Here is a 22593-nt window from a genome sequence, read left to right on the forward strand (position 1 = left end):
CAAAAGGGGAAGTGAATGCCTTCTGATGTTTTACCACTTTTAGAAAACAGACAAAAATCCGAGGCAGTTTTGCTTCTACTGGGCTATAAATTTCATTTGTCTGCCAAGACTTCAGCAACCTTCATGCCCATTACTGCCTGACTTAATTTTTCAGTTTTCTTAAATTAATGAATTCTATTTGATTTGTGATGCCTCAACCTTTCCAGAGACACTAGTCTACTTTCTCAAGAGACCTGTAGGAGCAGGTGTGTGTCTCAGAGGCCATGATTCTCCACCATCTTCAAAGACCCTAATTCAGAGAGCTCAGTTGGCCAGTTGGCTCAGGACGGGGATATGAGACACTCTGGGCAAATGATAGCCAACATACACAATTTGATGAAAGCAAAATGTCAAGCATAGAATAGTCTTTCATCTGAAATTCCAAAGAAACACATGTATTTACATGTGATACAGAATTTACTTGGCCAAGTCAGTTTCTTTTTCCTGACCAGGTGAGGATATTCCGATTGACTGGAAGTTGATCAAGCAGTGGCTCTTCAACTACCAGCTTTGTTTATTGATCAGAGGGCAAAATTTACTGGCTGTGCAATTAGTCTGAGGACGGGAATGCTGCCACGCCACCAACGTCACTGCAGTGGCCCCAGTGGTGAACAATGGCCCAGTCTACATCGACACTCTGCCCTTCATTGGAGCAGCACACGTTCACACACATTCCAGAAAAGCCTTCGCATGTTGTTTACTTCAGAGTATAGACTAAACATCCAGATAAATGCCTTATGTTCATGACTGGCCTCATGGGGCATCTCTAAACAGTTGCCTAGTTTCATCTTGAAGGCAAGTACATTATGCTGAAGGATTCTTGGGTTACATTTCTGTACTTGCTGAGGAAACATAATTTTGGTGTCAATCAAGTGCTTGAACATGGAAATATTGCTTGATCTACGGATGGAATTTGGGGTAAAGTCTTTTAGAAAAGTCTCCTTTTTCTAGAATGCCTTTACAGCTTCACAAAGAATCCTACCTAGGTAAAACTAGAGAGCTTCCATATGCTTACAAGGCTGACTTTACAGTGCAAAAAGATGAAGTGAGGCAGGCTTGGGGGCACTAGGAAATCTCATCTGTTTTCAGTTTTTATACTTACTTTTGTAGGCCATTATACTATATGCAGACTGCAATGGCTCCGCAGGTGAAGGACTCCAATCTCTACCCCTGGGATCATGAGTGTCAGAGCCAGAAGAGAGCACAGCTATAGGAAGATACCTTATTTCTCATCTCTGACTCACATGCCAGGAGATAAAGATAGAATACTTGCCTGGGCAAGTTGTAGAGAGGGGCCATCCTGAAACAGGCCACCACTGCCCGTTTCCGCTGCTTTGATAGCAGTTTGTGCCAGACTGCCTTCTTGGACCTCAAAGGCTGTTCCACCTAAGAAGAAATCACATGGCTAGGTATACACTAAGCTGATCTGGGTGGCAGAAAATACCAATAGTCACCTACAGCCCAGACGTCTCAACCCTGGAAGAACTTTGATTTCTTAACTGTGGTCAGCCAAAGGTACTCAGCACTAAATGATTCAGTTTGCAGAAGTCTTAGGTTTTCTTTTTCTCCCAACTACTTTTGGTGACTTACGGTTTAATAGTAGCTTTACAAATGAGCAAGGAACTTGGATAGGTTATTTGAACTAATGGCAAAACTTTGTAAAACACGGGGAGGGTTAAGCATTAAGGAGTCTTGCTACCATAAGGCACCAAGATGACACTTTGGGATGACCCAGGATGATCCTTACTTCTTGCTTTCTTACAAGGGTGCTTACAGGCTGTTCGAAACTAAAAGCTGAGTGTTGAGAGAAATTTTGTATTCTGCAAGGCGGTCTTGCTTCCTCAAGCCTCAGGGTAGATGCTACTTACCTGCTCTAGGTGGAAGACAGCTGCTGAAATTCTCTGCACACGTTCCACTGTCTTTTCTGGGTTGGAAGGTTCTTCACTCTTTAAAACATCCTTGTATAGGTTCAGTTGCCACTTCACAGCTGGATCATCAGACTGCAGATTAAAGTACATACACGAGATGAGCAATCTCTTATACCTCTTACATAGAAAAGGCCTTTGTCTCCTAGCATGGTTCTATAGTATTCAAGAGTCTTTTCTATAAATTTCTCTCTCATCTTCTCTATCATATTTTTCTGGCACAATGTAGATGCTTCATAGGAACTTCTCATTATAGCCTATATGTCTCAACCCTTCTGTCATATTTTACATCCTTTTCTTTCTGTTCTGCACTGATTTCCTTAAATCAACCGTTCAATTCATAAGTTCTCTTTTGAGCTGTTATCCACTACATTTTTTAACCTATATATGGCATTTTTACTCCTAGTTTTTTAAGGAATCTCCATACCATATATAGATGGAATTTTTAATTTCAATGATTATTTTTAACTTTGTAAATCACTGTGAGGTCTTTTCAATTCTACCTCCCCTCTCTTTTCTTTACAAAATAATGTCCAATCTTGATTTATAGCTTATATGGCTGCCTTTATCTCTTTAAATATTTCTATAATACTTAAAAAATTCCTTTCTGTAGTTCTTTAGGCTTGAATTCTTTTGTTGAAAATTCTGTCTCTCTAATGGTCATGGATTTCTTTTCACACCGTATGTTTTTTAAAAATATAAACTTGTATTCAGGAGTTTTGTTGAATGGTCCATATTCTAGCAGGTAGATTCTCTAAGTGGTTCCATGACTGTTTTTACAGAAGATTCATGGGTGTCACTGGTTCAAGGCTCATTTTATCTAAGTTTCTTGCTCTGTTGTTGTTCAGTCGCTAAGTCATGTCGGACTCTTTGGGACCCCATGGGCTGCAGCACTCCAGGCTTCCTTGTCCCTCACTTTCTCCAGGAGTCTGCTCAAACTCATGTCCACTGAGTCGGTAATGTTTTCCTAACATCTTATCCTCTGTCGCTCCCTTCTCTTGGCCTCAATCTTTCCGACCATCAAGGTCTCTTCCAATGAATCAGCTCTTTGTATCATTTGGCCAAAGTATTGGAGCTTCAGCTTCAGCACCAATCCTTCCATTAAACATTCAGGGTTGATCTCCTTTAGGATTGACTGGTTTGAACTCCTTGTAGTCCAAGGAGTCTTAAGAGTCATCTTCAGCACCACAATTTGAAAACATCAATTCTTTGGTGCTCAGGCTTCTTTATGGTCCAATTCTCACATCTGTACATGACTAGTGGAAAAACTGTAGCTTTGACTACATGGATCTTCACTGGCAAAGTGATATCTTTGCTTTTTAATATGATGTCTAGGTTTGGCATAGCTTTCCTTCCTTCCTTTTATTTTCATGGCTGCAGTCACCATCCACAGTAATTTTGGAGCCCAAGAAATTAAAATTTGTCACTGCTTCCACTTCTTCCCCTTCTATTTGCCATGAAGTGATGGGGCTTGTTGCCATGACCTTAGTTTTTTGAATGGTGAGTTTTAAACCAGGTTTTCCACTCTCCTCTTTCACCTTCATCAAGAGGCTCTTTTATTCCTCTTCACTTTCTGCCATTAGAGAGGTATCATCTGTATATCTGAGGTTGTTGATATTTCTCCCGGCAATCTTGATTCCAGCTTGTGACTTAACCAGCCTGGTATTTCACATGATGTACTCTGCATATAAGTTAAACAAGCAGGGTGAAAACACACAGCCTTTACATACTCTTTCCCAATTCCGAACCAATCAGTTGTTCTATGGACGGTTCTAAGTGTTGCTTCTTGACCTGCATATGGGTTTCTTAGGAGACAGGTAAGGTGGTCTCGTATTCCCATCTCTTTAAGAATTTTCCAGTTTGGTGTGATCCAGATTTGCTCTAAATTTATGCCAAACCTGGGAAATTTGGTCCATAACTCCTCTTCCAGATTACTAAAACCCTTATCTCCTATGATATGTATTTGGTCAGGAAAGCTCTATGAGTTTTCTTCACTGCATCATCTTCTCTTCATTACTAAGATTTAGAATGACTTCTTTTTTCTGGCACTTAGAATTTCTTTTTACCGCCTTTTTTATACTATACTTTACCCACCATTCCTGTATAGTTGGGGTAGAAAGGAGAGGCTATTGGTATCATTTTAGTCTTCTATCTTAGGGCATAACATAATATATTTGAGGGAAAAGCTGTTCAGATTTGCAGGTCTGGAAAAATTTTAAATAGCCTTAAAATAAAAATTGGTCTTGATTTTGTTGGATTTTGGGGTGGGGGTTATACAAACTCAGACACAGAGTTACTTTGTTCACAAATCTCTAAATCTGAAAGTGCTAAAGCTTCCCCTAGGTTTCTATTACACTCTAACACACCTCACAGTCAGTTAATTCTGAGACCTAATCTAACCCCCTGCCACGCTCTGATGTTCACACAGTGGGAGGTGGGGAGACATGTTTTACTGGACCTCCTTGCAACTGGCAAAGAAAAAACCAAAAATCGGGGACCAAAAAATGAAAAATTAAAGGCAGAGAGTTCTATCAATTAAGCACAAGTACTCTGAGACTGTTTTTAGAACACATTTAGAAAAATATGAATAAACTAAGTGGGCGTGGGGCCCCCTGCAGCCAGAAAGAAGCCTGTGTGAGTTCTCTGTGTGAGTTGTTTTCCTGCTACATCACCTTTTCCTGCAAGTGCAAGTTATTCCGCAGATGTTCCTTCACCTCTTCATCTGTGTCCTTCTGTGGAAAGAGATGTGAAATTTTATTCCTATAGGTTACTATGGAAACGTAAAGTGGGGTGCAGGGATGTACTAAGAGTTTTGCTGGGATCTTCACTACAAGAGCAGAAGAGAACCGACAGAGACTTATCCGAAAGAGCATGTGCTGACTCCTGAGCCAGCTGTAAAGATGATGGTGTGCTCCTTCCATGCATCTTGGCGTCCGTTCATTGATCCCCAGGGACGGAGGGCTGAGCACAGATCACCACCACCTGTATTAAATGCTCCACCAAAGCAGATGGGTGACTTACATAGCTGTACCGTGATTTTGCGAGGGAGATCAGCTCCTGGTCGCCTGGGGTGCACATATTCAGGCCAATGGGCAGCATCTTCTTGAGCGCAGCCACGATGAGGGAGGTCTGGATGGAATAAAAGTCTCCCCTCCGCTTTGTCTTCTTCCGCTCCTGGTCCTGTCCTCCGGACTAGGAGATGAGGTTGAAACAAACAGAGGAGCTCAATGACTCTGAAAGGCACTGTCTCACCTCGGAGGCAGCCCGCCTCCTGTATAGGTCCTCCCTTGTATAGGTCGGGCCTTTCTACATTTCAGAGGACACTAAAGGATTGTGATACACAAAGCCAACCAAAGGGGCCATTCAAGGCCAGCCCTGATGCTAAGCCTTCTCCTTGTGCGCATGCTCACGGAACCACGTGACCACACACACAGCGCCAACACCCACGGTCTCTGCTCGCTTGCATCTGGATGGAATGAACAGGTGGTGTTCTTACAAAAAGAGTGATTTGCTGACAAAATGACGGCAGAAGAGAACTGAGAATCCTGATGATGGGAAGCACTAAACAAGTGAGACAGCATCTACCCTAGAATATTAGCTCCTGGCCAGGGCTGGAGCGAGCATTTTGGGGCACAGGCATCCTACGATCTGCAGGAAAACGAGCCCGTGCAGGTTGGTAGGGCTGCTCTGGGATCTGGCTGGGGCAGAGTTAGGAGAACCAGTGCAGACAGATGAAGAGGAACCACCCCAAGTCTGGGAGAGTCCGTCCTCCTTTCGTTACACTTTCTGGACCCTTTCTGGGGACGTTTATCCAGTGAAGTGGGAGGTTTGCAGGAAGAGGCCAATGCACTGGGCTGTGGCAACCCCAGGCAACCAACTGAGGGCCCTCTGCACCCACAACAGAAGGTGGGTATGGGTGGGCTTGCCCTGCCCACGTGGTACCTCACTTGCTGGACTCTGCCCCAGCTGAGTGGGCTCCTGCTGGAAGTGAGGAAGGGCTGGGAGGCCAGAGGCAGAGATTGAAGTCAGGGTCCATGAAGGGGGAGAACTGGGGCTTATTAAAGCTTTTGCTTTATGAGGTGCCTGTGAGTGTTTGCAGCATCCTGGTGATCGCACAGTGGTTTCCAATGACACAAACACTCCGCGCTCTGGGAGCCGCTGAGAGGCCAAACCCCCCGCCCCGGGTTGGAGTAGAATTTGCTTTCTGGAGGATTGGTTTTCTGAGAGAAGACCAAGTAGGGTCAGAATCACACCGCCTTAGCGCCAACCTGTTTACTTTCCAAAGTGTGATGGAGGAGTATTATTAATGGATACTCTCAAAACCGAGGTGGCTTCTTTTATCCAGCTTGTGGTGGCTAAGCCTTCAAGTGGTTACACCGCAGAAACCACACTGAAATCCCTGGCCGGCAAAACCCAGTCTGACCAAATACTGCCAGCCAACTCTACTTGGGTCTGGTGCTGGAGAACAACAGGTCAGATCCAGGACAGCAGTGGGAGGGAGCAGTGGAGGAGGGTGGGGTTGAGGCAAGATACAAAGTGTCTTGTATTCTAGACACACAGCTGGAAAGCTGATTCCTACAGAAATTCCTACCTTCATTGAGAGCTTGCTGGGTTCCTTAGATGTTCTAGTATCAGGTATAAAATTCTACAGGCTGTGCCTAAGGCAAAACTCTTAAGTCTAAATTACCCTTGAAAATACCTCAAATTGTCCATAAAGAATAGAACTCAGTTATATATATGTGTGTGTGTTACATGTATATATATATAATGAAGTATAGGTACATGGACATTACCTAAGAGGTAAATAGTAACATGCATATACAATTAATATGCAAAATTGTGGACTTGATATACAATTTAAATAATTTCTTGCTTGCTATTTTCTTTGGCCAATCTCATGTTGTTCTAACTATAAACGCTGCATACATGATGTGGTTCCAATGTGCCTAGTACTTAGATAAAGCATTTTTAATCTTCCCAACAATGCTGAGATAACAAGAAGTCAGTTATATAAAGGGGAACATGATGCTCAGGGAAGTTAAGTGATGTTTTTCCAAGGACACACAGCAGTTATGAGTCCAGGTCAACATCCAGACCGACATCTGCCTGGCCACGGCTCCATTTTTCTTTACCAAGAGCCGCACATGACCTGGTTCCTGCACATCTCCCTGTCTCTGCTACAGACCTGGTGCAAAGGTCTTGGGATGGTGGCAGCAGACATATGTTAATGGAGAGAAAGAGAAATACTTCCAAGCAATAACCTGTATAGGATACTAGAAAACTGTCCCAGGGTTTATTCCACTGGGTGCACATTGTATGCAAACATGGCTATTTCAAATCCTTGACTTTAGTCCTTGGAAAACTCTCTGACTCTTTGGAGGCCTGCACAAGAGCGATTCATGTATAGAGTGGAAGGGCTGGGACCACTAACAGTAGGTAAGAGGAGTGAGGCTCCTGGGCTTTCGGTGCCCTGCTCAGCATCCCTATCTTTGTTAATGTGCTGGCTGCGGAGTGGGCAGCTGGGAAGGGAGCAGGGATGGCAAGGAGACCTCGGATAGGGCGAGGCTTGGCTGGCTTCCCCGGCTTCCCCATTCCAAGGGTGGGTAGGCCTACATTCACTCTTTGACAGGCAGTTGTCTTCCCTGGAGCAGGCCTGGGGGACCTCCAAGTGGGAAAATCCATTCTGGACCACCCCCATGGTGATCACAGTGCAGAGAGTGGCCAGAGTCTGGCACCTCTAATGCTAGGACAGAAAAGACACGTCATGCATTTGACCTGTACCTTTACTTGCATGGCCTGTGTGGAAAGATAAGAGAAAAGAAACAAGGAGAAGTCAGTCAGTGAAAGCAGGGGTCCAAAGCATAAGCATGTTAGTCACAGCTCTTCCACCCCCATTCCTCAGCCAACACGACAGAAAACCAACCACTCTGGAAGCCAGTTGACCATGGCATGAAGAGGGGGCGGGAGGTTAGGATGGAGGTTAATTGGATCGAAAGGACTTACACCCAGACCAAGCAGTACATCATCTCAGAGACCAGCATTCCAGAGTGTGTGACACACAGACCTAGATGGTCTTCAGATCTGGCCAACCAAGTGACTCTTTAGATTTCACGCCTTCTCTCCTCCCCACTCCGTCCTGTCACCTGGGTGGGCTGCAGACAATCTGTCACATAACCAAAGACCCTGATTTTCTTCCTTCCACCCACCACATTATCACCACCAAATCTGTGGTTACAAAAAGAGTGAGGAGAACTGAGCTGAGGGGCCATGTATGTGCTTCCCCTAAATAAATGTTTGCTAAAAACCATACTCTAGGAATATCCAAGGTGGTTCAGGATCACCTCAGACCCAAAGGATGGGGCATCTCCCTTCTTGTGCTGTGACCTTCAAATATACCTTAGGTAAAAGGCTCCTACATGCTATAAATTCTAATTTTATTCTTTTTCTCACATATTGCTAAGATTAGTTAACTCAGTGCATTTCCCTAATACTTGAAATGCTCTCTCTCTCTTGTGCATGCTCTCTCTATATATATTTTATTTTATATTTTATTTTTAAATGTTAGCTGAAATTTTTCATTTTACAAACAAACCTAGACATTCCTATACCTTCAAAATCACTTCATTTCTGCACACTTAATCACTAATAGTTTATGGTCAAATAGCTGATTTATGTGTGAAATTAAGGAAAAAACAGAGACTCTTAAGGGAAAGGGAGTTGGAGGAGTGGAGAGAGGCTTCGGAACTAGGGCGGAGGTGTGCGATCTGAAGCGCTCATTCCCAGGGAGAGGGTAACAGAGGTAGAGACCAGTCAACTCTACATTGGATAATAGAGAGAAAGATGAATTTCCAGAAGCCAGTCTGAGAATGAGAAAGTGTGTGTGTGTGTGTGTGTGTGAGAGAGAGAGAGAGAGAGGGAGAGAGAAGAGAGGATGAGGGAGGCTGGTAAGAGAAGAGAGGAGGATAGAGGAGTGGATGGAGGGGGCAGGGAGACAGGAAGTGAGAGGGGGGAGGCGGGGTGGGGGCTGGGGTGGAGGGTGAGGGGTGGGTGGCAGGGGGAAAGGCTGGAGAAAAAGCAAGGGAGAACAGGAAGAGGGAGAGAGAAGGGGGCAGAGGGACAAAGAGCACTTGAACTGTACAAGTGTAAGAACAAAGGAAATACAGATGAAAAAAGTGGGGGGGGGACGAGAGAGACAGGTTGGCCAACTGGGGCGTCACTGAGGAGGAAGAAGCAAGCTCACGCGTCATTCTGCATACCCTTGAGGAGCATAAAGATGTCTTCTCAGCATAAAGGATGTCCCTGTCCTGTCTCAATGCGCTGAAATCACACTCACGCAGTGCAGTGGCTTTAAACAATGAGGCACCCTCACATTCCCTGCATCACAACCCTTTTGTTTATAATCTTGGTCAAGGAACTGACATTTCTTGGGCTAAATGTGTTCTAATTTACCATTCCCCTCCAGAGGAAGCTGTTGCCATTTTTCCAGAAAACAAAACAAGTTTAAAAACAAAACAAAAAACACATGCTCACCTCAGTTATGTACAGCTTGACATATCCGCAAACTGGTGTTATATAAACAAAATATACAATGAGCTCTCCTCAAAATGTGCTTTCACTGCTGGGAAAAGGACTTATCTTTGAACTGACCTTCCATTAATCAAGTGTGAACAGTGTGGCCCACTGTATATTTTTTCCACTTCCTTTTTGTCTGCAATGGCATGTGTGGTATGTGTGGGCATGCAGCTTTCCAGCACACATCTCTCTGCCATATGCACTGAGGCCAAGATCATTTATACAACACCAGAATTCAATTAAGAGTGGAGATGAAAGCAAGCACAGGTGACTATTCAGATCAGGTAGAAGAGAGAACATCAAATTTCAGGATGGCAGTGGGGAGTCAGCTGATACTAAAGAGAACACTCCCTCCCCATCCTCTCAATCCATACTTTTACATCCAAAAAATACCAGAAATAGCTATGGGTTACTGTTTTTTGGAGGCATGGTATCTCCCTATCTGAAATAATGTGCTGCATTTATGTAATATTATTCAATTCAAGAGATGCATTTAAAATTTACTTTTTAACAGGGCATTCTAGGAGAGCTGGGAGAAGTCAGGCAGTAAGCTCAAGCCCATTCTACAAACTGGTAAACTGGGATCCAGAGAAGTTAAGTGAATGATGCAAGGCCGTCCTTATACTCATCAGCTAGGCCAAGCATGGGACTTTTCTTTCCTTTGGTATCTAGTTCCATTTACTACTAACACTTTGTTTCTCAACTGAGGCAACTGGAACAATATGAATATTTGTTATCCTGAGGAGTATAGTAAATGTTATTTAACATCCAGGGAGTGTCCTTCCATCCATTACACTGTTACTTTTACTTTTTCCAACATCACTCAGAAAAAAACTGGCATACAATGTCAATGGAAAGAAACAAAAGCATGTGCTCCTGTGGACTAACCTTACCAGTAGGGAAGATGCACCCAAAGACCCCGATTTTCTTTCTTCCTTCCACTTGAATTCTGATTCTGACCATCTTCTGACAAGGCTAATGTACTCTTTTCCTCATTCAATGATGTGAATGAACAATTTCAGGTTAGTTTGTTAGTAGGTTAGTTTTAAAACATCATTGTCACCTCATCTCTTTCCAAGCGTAAATCCAAGGACCCTGAGTATCTATGCATCACCAGAAGGTTAAGATATCTTTGCCATTTCTGCTCATCTGGGATCCAAATCCCTGTATCAGAGTCATTTCCTTTGCTTTATTGCCATCCTCTGACAATAACAATGGAAGCTACCTGGTTCCACCAAAGGTCAAAAGATCTACCCCCACGTTGAAAGAAGCAAGGAATCTGAGCATCAGTGACTTTCTGTAGGTGAACAGGGTCAAAGGAGAGCTTGCAATCACTGTAAGAAAAATCTTCAGAGAAACTGAGGGACAGATGTCCAGAGATCAGGAATCTGAAAATATCCTTTCTCCTGTACCTTACACAAGTAGCTGTTTGCCAGAAGTTAAATGCAAAATAAACTCTGGAAAATCAAATAAAAATTATCTAAAGCACAAAAGGATACATCTTAAGTAAGATCCCTTTGCAGCAAAGATTCCTCTTGACTGTGAATATATATATACCTAATCTCTCTGCATTGTAAGTGCACAATTTTATTTATCAAACTTTACTAACCAGCAGACATCAGATTCTAAACTCTGAGAATAAGTTTTTGGATGCCGGAAGAAGTGTTAATGTCAATATAGCTTAAAGATGGAAGGGATGGAAAGTTCAGAGTGACTACAGCTGACCAGAGCTAGACCAGAGCCAGCTTCTTGAAATTTTGGGTGCTGAAGTTTTCACTTTTGGTGTCATACCAGTCCCTGCTCTGCAGCTGTGCATACAAAGATCTTCTATCACAAATGGTTATTTGGAAAGATGCCCCAAGGGCTTCACTGTCAACCCATGACTGTCATCTTCCCAGAACTGATTCTCACTTCTGAGAGGTCCCCATGCAACCTCCACCTTCCTGGTTCTCAAAGGCAGCACTGTACCAGCCATGAGAGATGGACATCTCAGGTGTCACACGTCACATACAGTTGACAATACAGTCAACCCTCGCCGAGGGACACTTCTCAGGGGAAGAGAATTCAGGTAAGCTACAGCAGCTGGGAATGAAACAGCACCTTTAAGTCAGCCTTGCTTTGGTGTATACCCCAAAGGAGTGTGTCTGAGGATTCTCTCCCATAAGATGGCGAAGCCTCCTTGTACAGAACTGACTCAGAAGGCACAGGGGGGCCAGATTCCCCTGCTCTGTTTTTGCTGTACCCCGCCCTGTAGGTGACTGTTTTCAGACAGATGTTTGGAATGCCCTCTTTCAAACATTTCCTATAGAGGGATGGACAAATGTTTGGGTTTCTGAGTGCAACGTGTATGGAAAATAAATAGAAGGCATTAAGAGGTCAGCACAGCTGAAATAAAGCAGTTATTGGATGTTCTGGATAGGAGGAAAATGAGTGCATTGTAAGAAAATATGCCAAACACATCTTCGAAGCAAAGTAATGTCCTTACAGATAATTAAAAGGTGGCTCTAGGTACGTGTATTTTTGTAGCTTTTCTACACAGGAAGTACTTCTACTTTAAAACAAGAGCAGCTTTGGTTTTGCAGACCTCTCCAATGCCTTAGGCAAGTCTTGAAACAAACTTTAGACACACAAAGCAGCTACTTATTCATCAAATGTAATGCCCATGCTTATTTGAGAGCCGTTTCTTCTGGCTCATTCTCAAAGAAACAACAGTGGAGATTGTTGGTTTTGTGTGGTTTGACCTGAACGCAGTAGGAGCTGATCCCTTCACACACCCAGGATATGTAGCTTGGTTCAAGGCTGGAGAGCCTTTGGGATTGATTTCTATGGACTTACTTTCGACATCTTGCTTTTGCTGTCTCCAGTTAAAAATGCCAAATTATTAATTTCGTTCTGAATCACAAAATTTTGTTCTTCCCTCTTGAAGTTCTGAGTGGGGGGAACAGAAAAGCAAACATTACAAGAGAGTTTTCCGAGGTATGTATACCCTTTCACTGCTGACTCCAAGCCAGGGCCCCCGTGTGTGCTTACGTGAGATTTACACCACAGGATGAAGATCTCTGCCACCATGCGGAAGAGCTGGTCAGAGTCTGCATCGGGGCTTTTGAGCCAGTTAGATCTGAGGCGAAAGATAAATGAATATGCATGTGGAATTCATCAGTGATTGAAACAGTCACACTCTAAAAATTATACCAGCACCAGATGCACACATTTATCCAGATAAAACTGCATCCTCACCAAAGGCATTCTTCAGACAGGCTGAGTATCAATATACTCCTTGCATGCTTAGATATAGACGCAATTGTTGTAGGTATGTTTGAAGGACCTACAATAGTCATTTCCATTTTACTAAAAGATGCCAGGATTATCTTAGCAAACAGACATTAGAAATAAACATTTCAAAATGGTCAAAAGTAGGGTTCTTTGGTCCTTTGAACTGAAGAGATGATTAGAGTTACACTCTAAGTTTTGTGACTAGCCTCCTTTAATCCACAAGGTTAGCAAGATCAGGAAAGTCTTGGTCACTGTGACATACAGTCTTATCGTGGACATCTGTTACTGTCAAGCCTCTGAAATTTTGAGTACTCTATAAACAGTTCAGGCCTCACCTATTTTCCTTTCAAAGCCACTTTTATGAATGAAATCTGTAAGAATGTTTTTCACTGATATTTGAAGTGTACAGGCAGAGACCAATACTCCTATGGTCTCTGAAATGGGTTGGAAATTCCCTATCTAAAATACTAGCCTAGGTTAAGAAATTTCACAGTGGTAACAAGAAGGCTACACTACCACAGAATTTAGTCACTTCCTAAAAGTTGTCTTGCCTGTAATCATCTTAAACATTTGAACTAAATTATATTTTGAAAGGGGTGGGTGATTTGCCACTTTCAAATATCTGTGTAAATAATGCATAAGGAGTTAAATTGTCTGTCATCTTTCTTAAAGAAAACTGTGGCTCTCATGAATGGTTTAAAAAACTCCATGTCCCTTGGTGCCTGCAGGGGAATAGCTATCAAAAGCCAGTTCCCTATACCTGGGATATCAGACTGAATTGTCCTGAGCTGCCTGTACCTTCTGCCCACTCTGGTCATTACTAGACTAAGGAAGAAAGTAAAGACTCGTAAGGCCAAGACCACCTGTGGACACCTCTCTCATCTCCTTAGTTCCTTACTGCTTGAGTTCTAGCTTCATGGATGCGTCTGTTTCATCCTTCTTGTTTTCTACTTCAACTAGCCTCTGTTTTATAGGTAGATACTACAGGTGATCTGCCCCACATTTATTCTCCTCTTCTTCCTTAGGAAGAAACCCCCATTTGACCCTGGGTGGCCCTGTGTGCTGCTAAGATCACATTACCCAGCCTCCCCTGAAGGACACCTGTGGAACTACACTCTGATCGATGAGCTGGAAGAGGAAGTTGTTGGATGAGACTCCTGGAATAAAGCTCTCTAAAAAGCATCAGATAGCTGAAGGTGCCCTTCTGCTTTTCTACTTCCTCTCTGGGATGAAAATATGACAGCTCAAACTCTAATTGGCATGTTACACCATAAAGTAACTTTGAAGATGGATGTCAATGTTAAGGACAGGAAGTGAGAAGAGTGAGGGTTCTAATGAGGAGCAGCAACACTGGCCATGGATTGGTTATCTCTGCACTTCTTTTATGTGTGAGATTTAACTTCTACTTTAAGCCACTCTATAAGGTATCCATCACTAGGGGCCAAATGCAATCCAAACTTGAGGCTTGAGATTGGTAATGCTTTTTGATTTCTTTCATATTGATTTTTCAGGAGCGCCTTTTCAGAGTCAAGTGTCAAGTTTTATCAGAAGTACCAGCTGTTCCTTCTGCCGAGTTCTGGCTTAAATGAGCTTTATAGACTTGCCCTATGCCTCTAGTGGGAAGAGACGAGGGCACACATCCCACCCTGCCGAGGAAAAGTCCAGCCACAGGGAATGTGACCTGCAGGAATGCTGAAAACAAAATATCAGGTGAACATCTGCTCACAGGAGAAAGCAGCAGCTTTGGACACCTTGGTTTTCAGCTCAGTGAATTTTGTTTTGAACATCCTTCTCGCAAGAGATGGATTTTTTCCTCTTTGTCTTTAGTGAAGGTCCTTCTTCAGGTTCAGAATGGTGGGTCACATGAACCCACCATTAAATGCTTTCTCCCAGGCACATAAATTCTCTGCTCCTCTCAAACCAGACTTAAGACAATATTTGCAGGAGGGCAGAAGATTCCAACCTTGCCTCTCCATTTTGTCCGAATCTTTTCCTACCCCCAAATGAAGTAGCCAGGCTCTGTCCCCACTGCTCCTAGCCTTCCACAGAACTCAAGATCTCTCTCAACATTCAGACAACTGATCCTTTTGGAGGTACTTAACTGATCTGTGGGTTTCTTTTATCGTCGGCTCTCTGTGCTGCCAAAAGGCAGCTGGGAAATGCAAGGCTGTAGGTGGGGAAGAAGGCTGGATTTAGAGGTAAAACAGAAACAAAAAGCAGGAGAATAAAATCTTGGAGAAAGGCAAGAGTGAGAGAGTTAGACTTCTATTTTCAAAATGACAAGTCATCAGGTTTTTGAAGAAAGTAAAGCCAGTTATCTGGTTTTGAAAGAAAGTAAAGCCATGCTCCTGTATTCACGGTCAGGTTGTCTGACTAAGCGGTAAGAGCTTATCTCTGCCTTGCCCCTGAGCCTTTTGTAGAGGATTCAGCCTGAGGCAGTCACCACACAGGATTTACCTGGATTCCCTTCAACAGTTTGAGAGATGAGTTTTCACTCCAAATCACGCTAAAGCTGTGCGTCTCTGTTCAGAGTGTCTCTGATTTCCAGAAACGAAGCTGAGAAGCTGATTTGTGCAGAGAGGTTTGTTGAATCTATGTGGATTTATAATCTCCTGGCCTGAGGAGATGGAGCCCTGAATCACCAGGCTATGCCCACAGCATGCTTGGAACTCTTGCTCCTTCTGGGTCATTTTCAGGCTGATCACTGACCCACCAAAGCTTCTCTTCAGATGTCAAAGACACCTGACACTGCTGTGACAGGGCTGAAGGAAGTACAAAGATTTAAAACAACAAGAGAAAACAGGGGAAGACAGGGCAAGATGGCGCTCATCAATATTTAAAGAGCTGCTTAGGGAGAGACTGGAGTAGTTTTGTGGCTCTAAAGAGCAAAAGCTGAGCTGATAGGAGTTATAGATCTGAACTCAAAATGGTTCAAAGTTGGGGGAATTGGATGAAGGCAGTTAAAGGTATAAACATCCAGTTATAAGATAAATAAGTCCTAGGGATGTAAGGTTAAACATGACTCATCTGATTAACACTGTATGTTACATGAAAGTTGTTGAGAGTAAATCCTAAGTTTTCTCATTACAAGGAATAAAGACTTTTTTTGTCTTTTATTTTGTACCTGTGTGGGATGATGGATGTTCCCTCAGCTTACTGTGGTAAGCTTTTCATGATGTATGTAAGTTAAACCATTCTGTTGTATACCTTACAGAGGGCTTTGTGTCAATTATGTCTCAATAAAACCAGAAGAAAAAAATGAATGAGAAGGAGTTGAAAAAAATGATTTGAAATGTCTGAAACTAGAATGGGAAGACTCACACAGGTCCAGCTTTGTCTGTTGTCCATAACTGTGGTGGATAATGAGGTGGGAAAGGCACCGCTAGGAAAAAGGAAGGGGCTATTTATTTGTCCAGTTAGATGAGCTGACCTCTATATTCCTGCCAACTCCTCAATCCTGTACTTCCAAGCCAGCCAATTCCTTAGGGTGAAGAAAGGACTCGAGGAAGGTACAGGCACACACGTAGGAAGGAAGTATTTATAAGTGAGGCTCAGATAGCCCTAATGCTCCCTGGTGTTCAGGGAAGAACGGGTTGAAAAGTGGGGATGAATGAATTAATGATGATCTCAAAGACTCTCTGACATTGTCATTTTTAGCAACTTTCAAATACTACGTAAGTAGAACACATTCTATCTTCAGTCTTGATCGTCAATAGTGGCAAATGCAATTAGAGAGCTATTTCAGGAGCAGTCCTACCCTACTTTCATTCTTGCTTTTACCTCAGACGCTGACAAATTCCTTTGCTAACCTGCTAACATAATTATGTTATCGGAAATGACTCAAATGATGACCCTGAGAGCAGGATTTCTTTTGAGAAAGTGAGTAGAATTGCCCATAGATAGTTAAGGAATTATATACACACATATACCTATATACAGTGTGCATATGTTTATTCTGCAAACCTAAATATAAGTAATCTTAAGTAAATATTTTAAATAGTAAGTATAATTCACCTTATAAAATAAATGCTAAAATAGGCATATCCAGACCTATTCCCTGCCCATGACAGAATGGCATACCACTCAAAAAGTTAGCAGTGTTCCCCCAAATGTCTCCAAGTCTTTTCAGTATCTACGATGGGGTATTTTAAAATTAAACCACTCCAAACTTCCATTTTAGGTCTCTTAGCTTTGGGAAGGTGTGGTATAATAAAGTATCTATTTGGTCTTTGCCTTCCACTGGGACCAGCTGTTCTTTTTTCCTTTGCCTGCTCATGAACATAAGGTTTCTATGCTTGCATTTCCTCCTTGTTGTTGTTTAGTGGAAAAGTCTTTGTGACGCTATGGACCGCAGCACATCAGGCTCCTCTGTTCTCTACTGTTTCCCAGAATTTGCTCAAAATCACGTCCCTTGAGTCAGTGATGATCTAACTATCCTTATTCACCTTAAATTCCATGATCAATGTTTATAATTAGCCTATTGTATACACCTTCATGCCCTAACCCATTTTTCTTCCATCAGACTCATTTTGCAAAACCCCAACCCTGGTTAAGTCCAACTCTCTATCTAGTCTCAGCCTGTACGTGGCAGCCAAGTTGGCTGGAGAAAAACATAACTTGCTGATGGTCCCACTTTAAATCCATGACCACAGATCTCAAGTGGGGCCACTGATGCTGCCTTGCAACCACACCATACTGCCCTGGTCCATCTACTCCCCCCACTTGCCCCAGCCATTGCCCCAGACTGTCTGCTTCCTCCTCAACCCTCCAAGTACATTCTCCCCACCCTCCCTCTCAGTTGATGTTCTTGCTTCCTACTCCACTGAGAATGGAAGCAACCAGAAAAGGACTCCTACAGTCTGCCAGCCACAATACATATGGGCATGTGCATGTGTGTCTGTCTGTCTGTCTGCCAGCAGCAGCACCCGTGCACCCTGCCCTCCTGCCCGTCACTGTAGATGAACGATCTCAGGCTAATCCTCTGCCTGTTTGAATGCATTGCTTTAGAAATTCTCTCTCCCTCTTACATCATCAATTTCTCTTCTCTCCATTGGCTCATTCCCATTCATAAAGAAACAAGTTGAAAAGTCTCCCATCTTACAAACTCTCCTCTTGAACCTATTCTGCATCTAGCTAGCAGCTCATTTCTCTGTTGCCCTTTATAGTGAAACCCCCTGTGGGACTTCCGTAATGTTCCAGGGGTTAAGAATCTGCCTTCCAATGCAGGCTACGTGGGCTCGATTCCAGGTCGGGGAACTAAGATCCCACATGCTGTGGGGCAACTAGGCCCACATACCACAACTAGGGAAGCCCACGCACTGCAATGAGATGGCCTTGTATCCCAACAAAAAAACCTCATGCAGTGCAACTAGAGAAAGTCAGCATGCTGCAAAGAAGACCCAGAGCAGACAAAATAAATAAAAAAAAGAAAAAAACACCTCCTTAAACAAGTTGTCTGTAGCGCTATCTCTAAGTCTTTTTCTCCTATTCTCTTCCAACCTACTCCAAAGAGGCCTTCAACTCCATCGCTTCATTGAAACTGCTCTTATCAAGGTCACCAATCATTTATTCATTATTCTTTCCTTCTGGAAATCCTTTGTGAAATCGGTACCTAGGACACAACATGCTGTTGCTTTCCTCCTGTCTCACTGGTGGCTTCCTCTCGGCCTCACTCGCTGGCTCCTTCTCTCCCACCTGACCGGTGTACAAGGGCTCAGTCCTTGGAATGCTTCTCTCTCCCTCTCAAGCCTCTATTTATCTCATTCAGTCTCATGGCTCTCAAAGACCATATACCAATATGTAGGCGACTCTCAAATTCGTAGGTCCACACCAGAGTGAACTCTGGACTCATATAACTGCCCACTTGACATTTTCATTTTTATATTGAAGAGGCAACTCAAATTAACATGTCTGAAAGGGATCTCTTCATCTTCCCCTAAAAAAACTTCCATACCCACAATCCCCTCCAACTTAATTGCTGGGAACTCCCTCCTTCCATTTGCTCAGAATCATCTTTGACTCATCTCTTTTCTCTTATTTCCAGTCTGCACTTCCCAAAGGCTCTACCTTTAAGATGTTGGGTCCAGAATGTGACATATTCTGTCAACTTTCATTGCTACCAGCCTGGCCCCAGCCACCACCAACTCTTTTTTTTTTTCCTTTTATTTATTTCTTTTTTCTTCTTTTTTAAAAATTTTTATTAGTTGGAGGCTAATTAGTTCACAATATTGTAGTGGCTTTTGTCATACATTGACATTAATCAGCCATGGATTTACATGTATTCCCCATCCCGATCCCCCCTCCCACCTCCCTCTCTACCCGATCCCTCTGAGTCTTCCCAGTGTACCAAGCCCTAGCACTTGTCTCATGCATCCAACCTGGGCTGGTGATCTGTTTCACCATAGATAATATACATGTTTCGATGCTGTTCTCTCGAAACATCCCACCCTCGCCTTCTCCCACAGAGTCCAAAAGTCTGTTCTGTACATCTGTGTCTCTTTTTCTGTTTTGCATATAGGGTTATCGTTACCATCTTTCTAAATTCCGTATATATGTGTTAGTATACTGTAATGGTCTTTATCTTTCTGGCTTACTTCACTCTGTATAATGGGCTCCAGTTTCATCCATACCGTTACACGCCAGTCAGGATGGCTGCTATCCAAAAGTCTACAAGCAATAAATGCCGGAGAGTGTGTGGAGAAAAGGGAACCCTCTTACACTGTTGGTGGGAATGCAAACTAGTACAGCCACTATGGAGAACAGTGTGGAGATTTCTTAAAAAACTGGAAATAGAACTGCCATATGACCCAGCAATCCCACTCTTGGGCATACACACCGAGGAAACCAGATCTGAAAGAGATCACGTGCACCCCAATGTTCATCGCAGCACTGTTTATAATAGCCAGGACATGGAAGCAACCTAGATGCCCATCAGCAGACGAATGGATAAGGAAGCTGTGGTACATATACACCATGGAATATTACTCAGCCATTTTTTTCCCTTTAAATTGTAGTAACATCCATGTCAACTTACTCATTAGCAACATTTAGCACATTCACAGTGTTGGACCACCACATGACTAATTGCAGAACATTTTCAGGACTCTGAAAGGAGACCCCAGGCCCAGTAAACAGTGGCTCCCATCCCTCTCTGCCTCAGTCCTGGCACCATGAGTCTGCTCTGTCAACTCCAGATCACCCTCAGCCCTTGACTGGGTCACTGTGAGCCTCCCAGCCAGCCTCCTCACTCCCTTTATTTGCCCTGATCCCTCACCACAGCGCTTGAAGACTGAGTCAGATCACATCACAGGTTAGCTTCAACGCTGCACCAGCCTCTCATCTCACTCAGAGGAAAAGCCCTGTACTCTCGGCTCCGTGGAAAGAAACTGGCCTCTCTGACATCTCCCGCTGCTCTCCCCACCCCTCAACTCCTCTCTCTCTGGCCTCCCTGTGATCCCCTGAGCATCCCCACCTGTCCCTTCTTCAGGGCTTACACCACATGTTCCTTCTTCCTGGGAACAGACCTCTTCCCCAGATCCACATGGTTTCTGACCTCACCTCCTTCAGGTCTGTGTTCAAATGTCACCTTCTCAGTAACATCCTTTTAAAACTGCCACCTGGCTCTCCTTATTCCACTTACTTTGCTTGTATAATTTACTTAGGTAAGTGAAGTATATAGGTAAATATATAAGTACATAGGGAAGTATATTGTAAATGTCTAAGTACTTTGTTTATGTTTGCTCGCCCCACTCTCTTGCCAGAGTGAAAGCTCCCTAGGCCAACATCTTTTTTTCTGTATTGTTCTTGCCTGTCCTCTAATGCCTAGAACAGCGCCTGACAGACAGTCAGTAACCTCTCTTGAATGAGTGTGTGACAGAAGAGCAGAGGGGTGGGAGGGGTCGCTGCTACCCTTCTTCAGTGGCCTGTGAGGATGAAACGTGTGGCCAAGCCACTGATCATGCAGAGTCACTGGTCACGGAAAGCGCTGCCCAGAGGTCCCACAGCAGGGATGGAGGCGGCGGGGATGCTGGTGGTGGCAGCCGTGACTCTCCTCTCTCGCCTGCAACAGAACCCAGTCCCACCCCTCCATCGCGGGCCGGCCCTGCCCAGACGCCTCCGTACCTGTTGTTGTCCACGTAGCGGATGAGCATGGGGTAGAAGGCGTAGAGGTCTCGGCAGAGGACAGCAAACTCGTCCAGGATGAGCAGCTCGGCCTCCTGCGTGTCCCCTTTGCTGTCGGCTCTCAGCTGCTCCTCCTCCTGCACGGTCTTGACGGCCTTCTTCTTCAGCTTCTCCAGGGTCGGGATGAAGTGGCTTTTCAGCAGGTCCGGCCTGGCTTTGCTGATGATCGGTTGGGCGTACACTGTGTTTGCAAACAAAGGGCCTCCCCCTCATTCCACAGGTTATGACAGTCGAGAAAAGCAAAGAAGGGACCCTCAAAGGTGAGGCTGTGGAAAGCCGCTGACTCAGACTGGCGCCCTTCCTTCATCTTCCACTTGGCATGTCTGTCTCCTGAAGTCACAGTTGATGGGGTGGGGGTAGGCATGGACGGAGCCACAGGAGAAGGTCCCTATTCCTGTTTTGCCTCTTCAAGTTATGAGAAGAGCCACCCCTGAACTCTTCATGCATGGCCTTTGCTATATCTCTGAGCTCTTCATAACGGGCCATCTTTCATTTTAGAAGAGTGACTTTGGCTCACTAGTTACATTATAAACTCCTTGAAGGAAGCCTTTTATTTATATAATCAGCACTGTGCTGAGTTAAGAGTACATACTTAACACTCTGCCTTCTGGTTATTTTATAGAAAAATCTCTTAAAAATACACAAACCCTGAGAAACTCATAGTTTCTCAGCCCCCAACACATGAGAACTGCCAGCCTATTGTTTTGGGGCTCCTCTAGGCCCTGAGAAAAGCAGACAAACTACTATCATCAAAGTCAGTAAGCAGAAACAAGTAGGACTTGGGACTATGATTTGAGCCCTTTTAAAGAGAAAGATAAAACCTACATGTCTCATTGACTTTTTTATATGCAATATCCTATTGGTCTAATTCATAATAAAGATCAGAATCAGAGTAATTATTTAGATATGTGAAATAAAATTCTCAAGAGTCATGAACCATTCACAAAGTACAATACGTATTTTGTGTATTTCAAAGTTCTTTAATGTAGGGCTTTTCAGTTGGAAATAGCCTATACTCCAGCACTTTTTAATCTCACTGTACCTCATTTTTTGCTTCCATAAAAAAGACTTTTTTAGAAAGAGAAGGTGAAGGCAGTTCTCTGTGGCAATGTGTGAATCAAGAAGTCGAAACAGCACTGTGACGGCTCACATTTCATACCCTGGTCCTCACCAGGGTGCACCTCTGCTTTGGACCTGGAATCAGAGTGGTTCTTCCAGATATGGGTGATTCGAGGTTGCTCTTGAAAACTGACTTTGTTTACACACCAGGAATGACGTGGCCTGACTGAATGAGATCTGGACACACTTGTGAAATAACAGGTCGAGTTCAGCTCTCATCAGCGTGCGCTGACTTCTTTCCTTTGTACCCCTGGGGAATCTAAGGGAGTTCATCCTTTGATTTCCTTCCTTCCCTTAAGCCAGATTTACAAATGTAGAGCCCTCAACAAATTACTTTAGGGTTAACAATATTCTTGGGCTAAAAGGTAAGAAAGGAACCCCAATTTACCTATTCAATTACCTATGTTCCCAGGGGCCTCTACTATCCAGGAGCCATCAGTAAGCAAAGTATTTATTAATATAATTTGAATCTCAGTTCATTTCA

At 43.6% G+C, this 22593-nt stretch overlaps 1 protein-coding gene across 1 annotated transcript in view; it reads right to left on the reverse strand.

Annotated features, from left to right (window-relative positions):
* RYR3 (ryanodine receptor 3) overlaps positions 1-22593 on the reverse strand; it is a 368483-nt gene that overhangs the window by 45600 nt on the left and 300290 nt on the right. The window contains exons 67-74 of the mRNA XM_065942024.1: positions 20931-21171; positions 12567-12654; positions 12372-12464; positions 7746-7760; positions 4986-5156; positions 4637-4696; positions 1908-2039; positions 1313-1425 (exon numbers count right to left, since the gene is read on the reverse strand). Coding sequence (XP_065798096.1) covers positions 1313-1425; positions 1908-2039; positions 4637-4696; positions 4986-5156; positions 7746-7760; positions 12372-12464; positions 12567-12654; positions 20931-21171 — 913 coding nt within the window. The remainder of the gene's footprint in view (positions 1-1312; positions 1426-1907; positions 2040-4636; positions 4697-4985; positions 5157-7745; positions 7761-12371; positions 12465-12566; positions 12655-20930; positions 21172-22593) is intronic.

This window comes from Muntiacus reevesi, chromosome 7 (assembly GCF_963930625.1).
Source record: "Muntiacus reevesi chromosome 7, mMunRee1.1, whole genome shotgun sequence".
Classification (NCBI taxonomy): domain Eukaryota; kingdom Metazoa; phylum Chordata; class Mammalia; order Artiodactyla; family Cervidae; genus Muntiacus; species Muntiacus reevesi.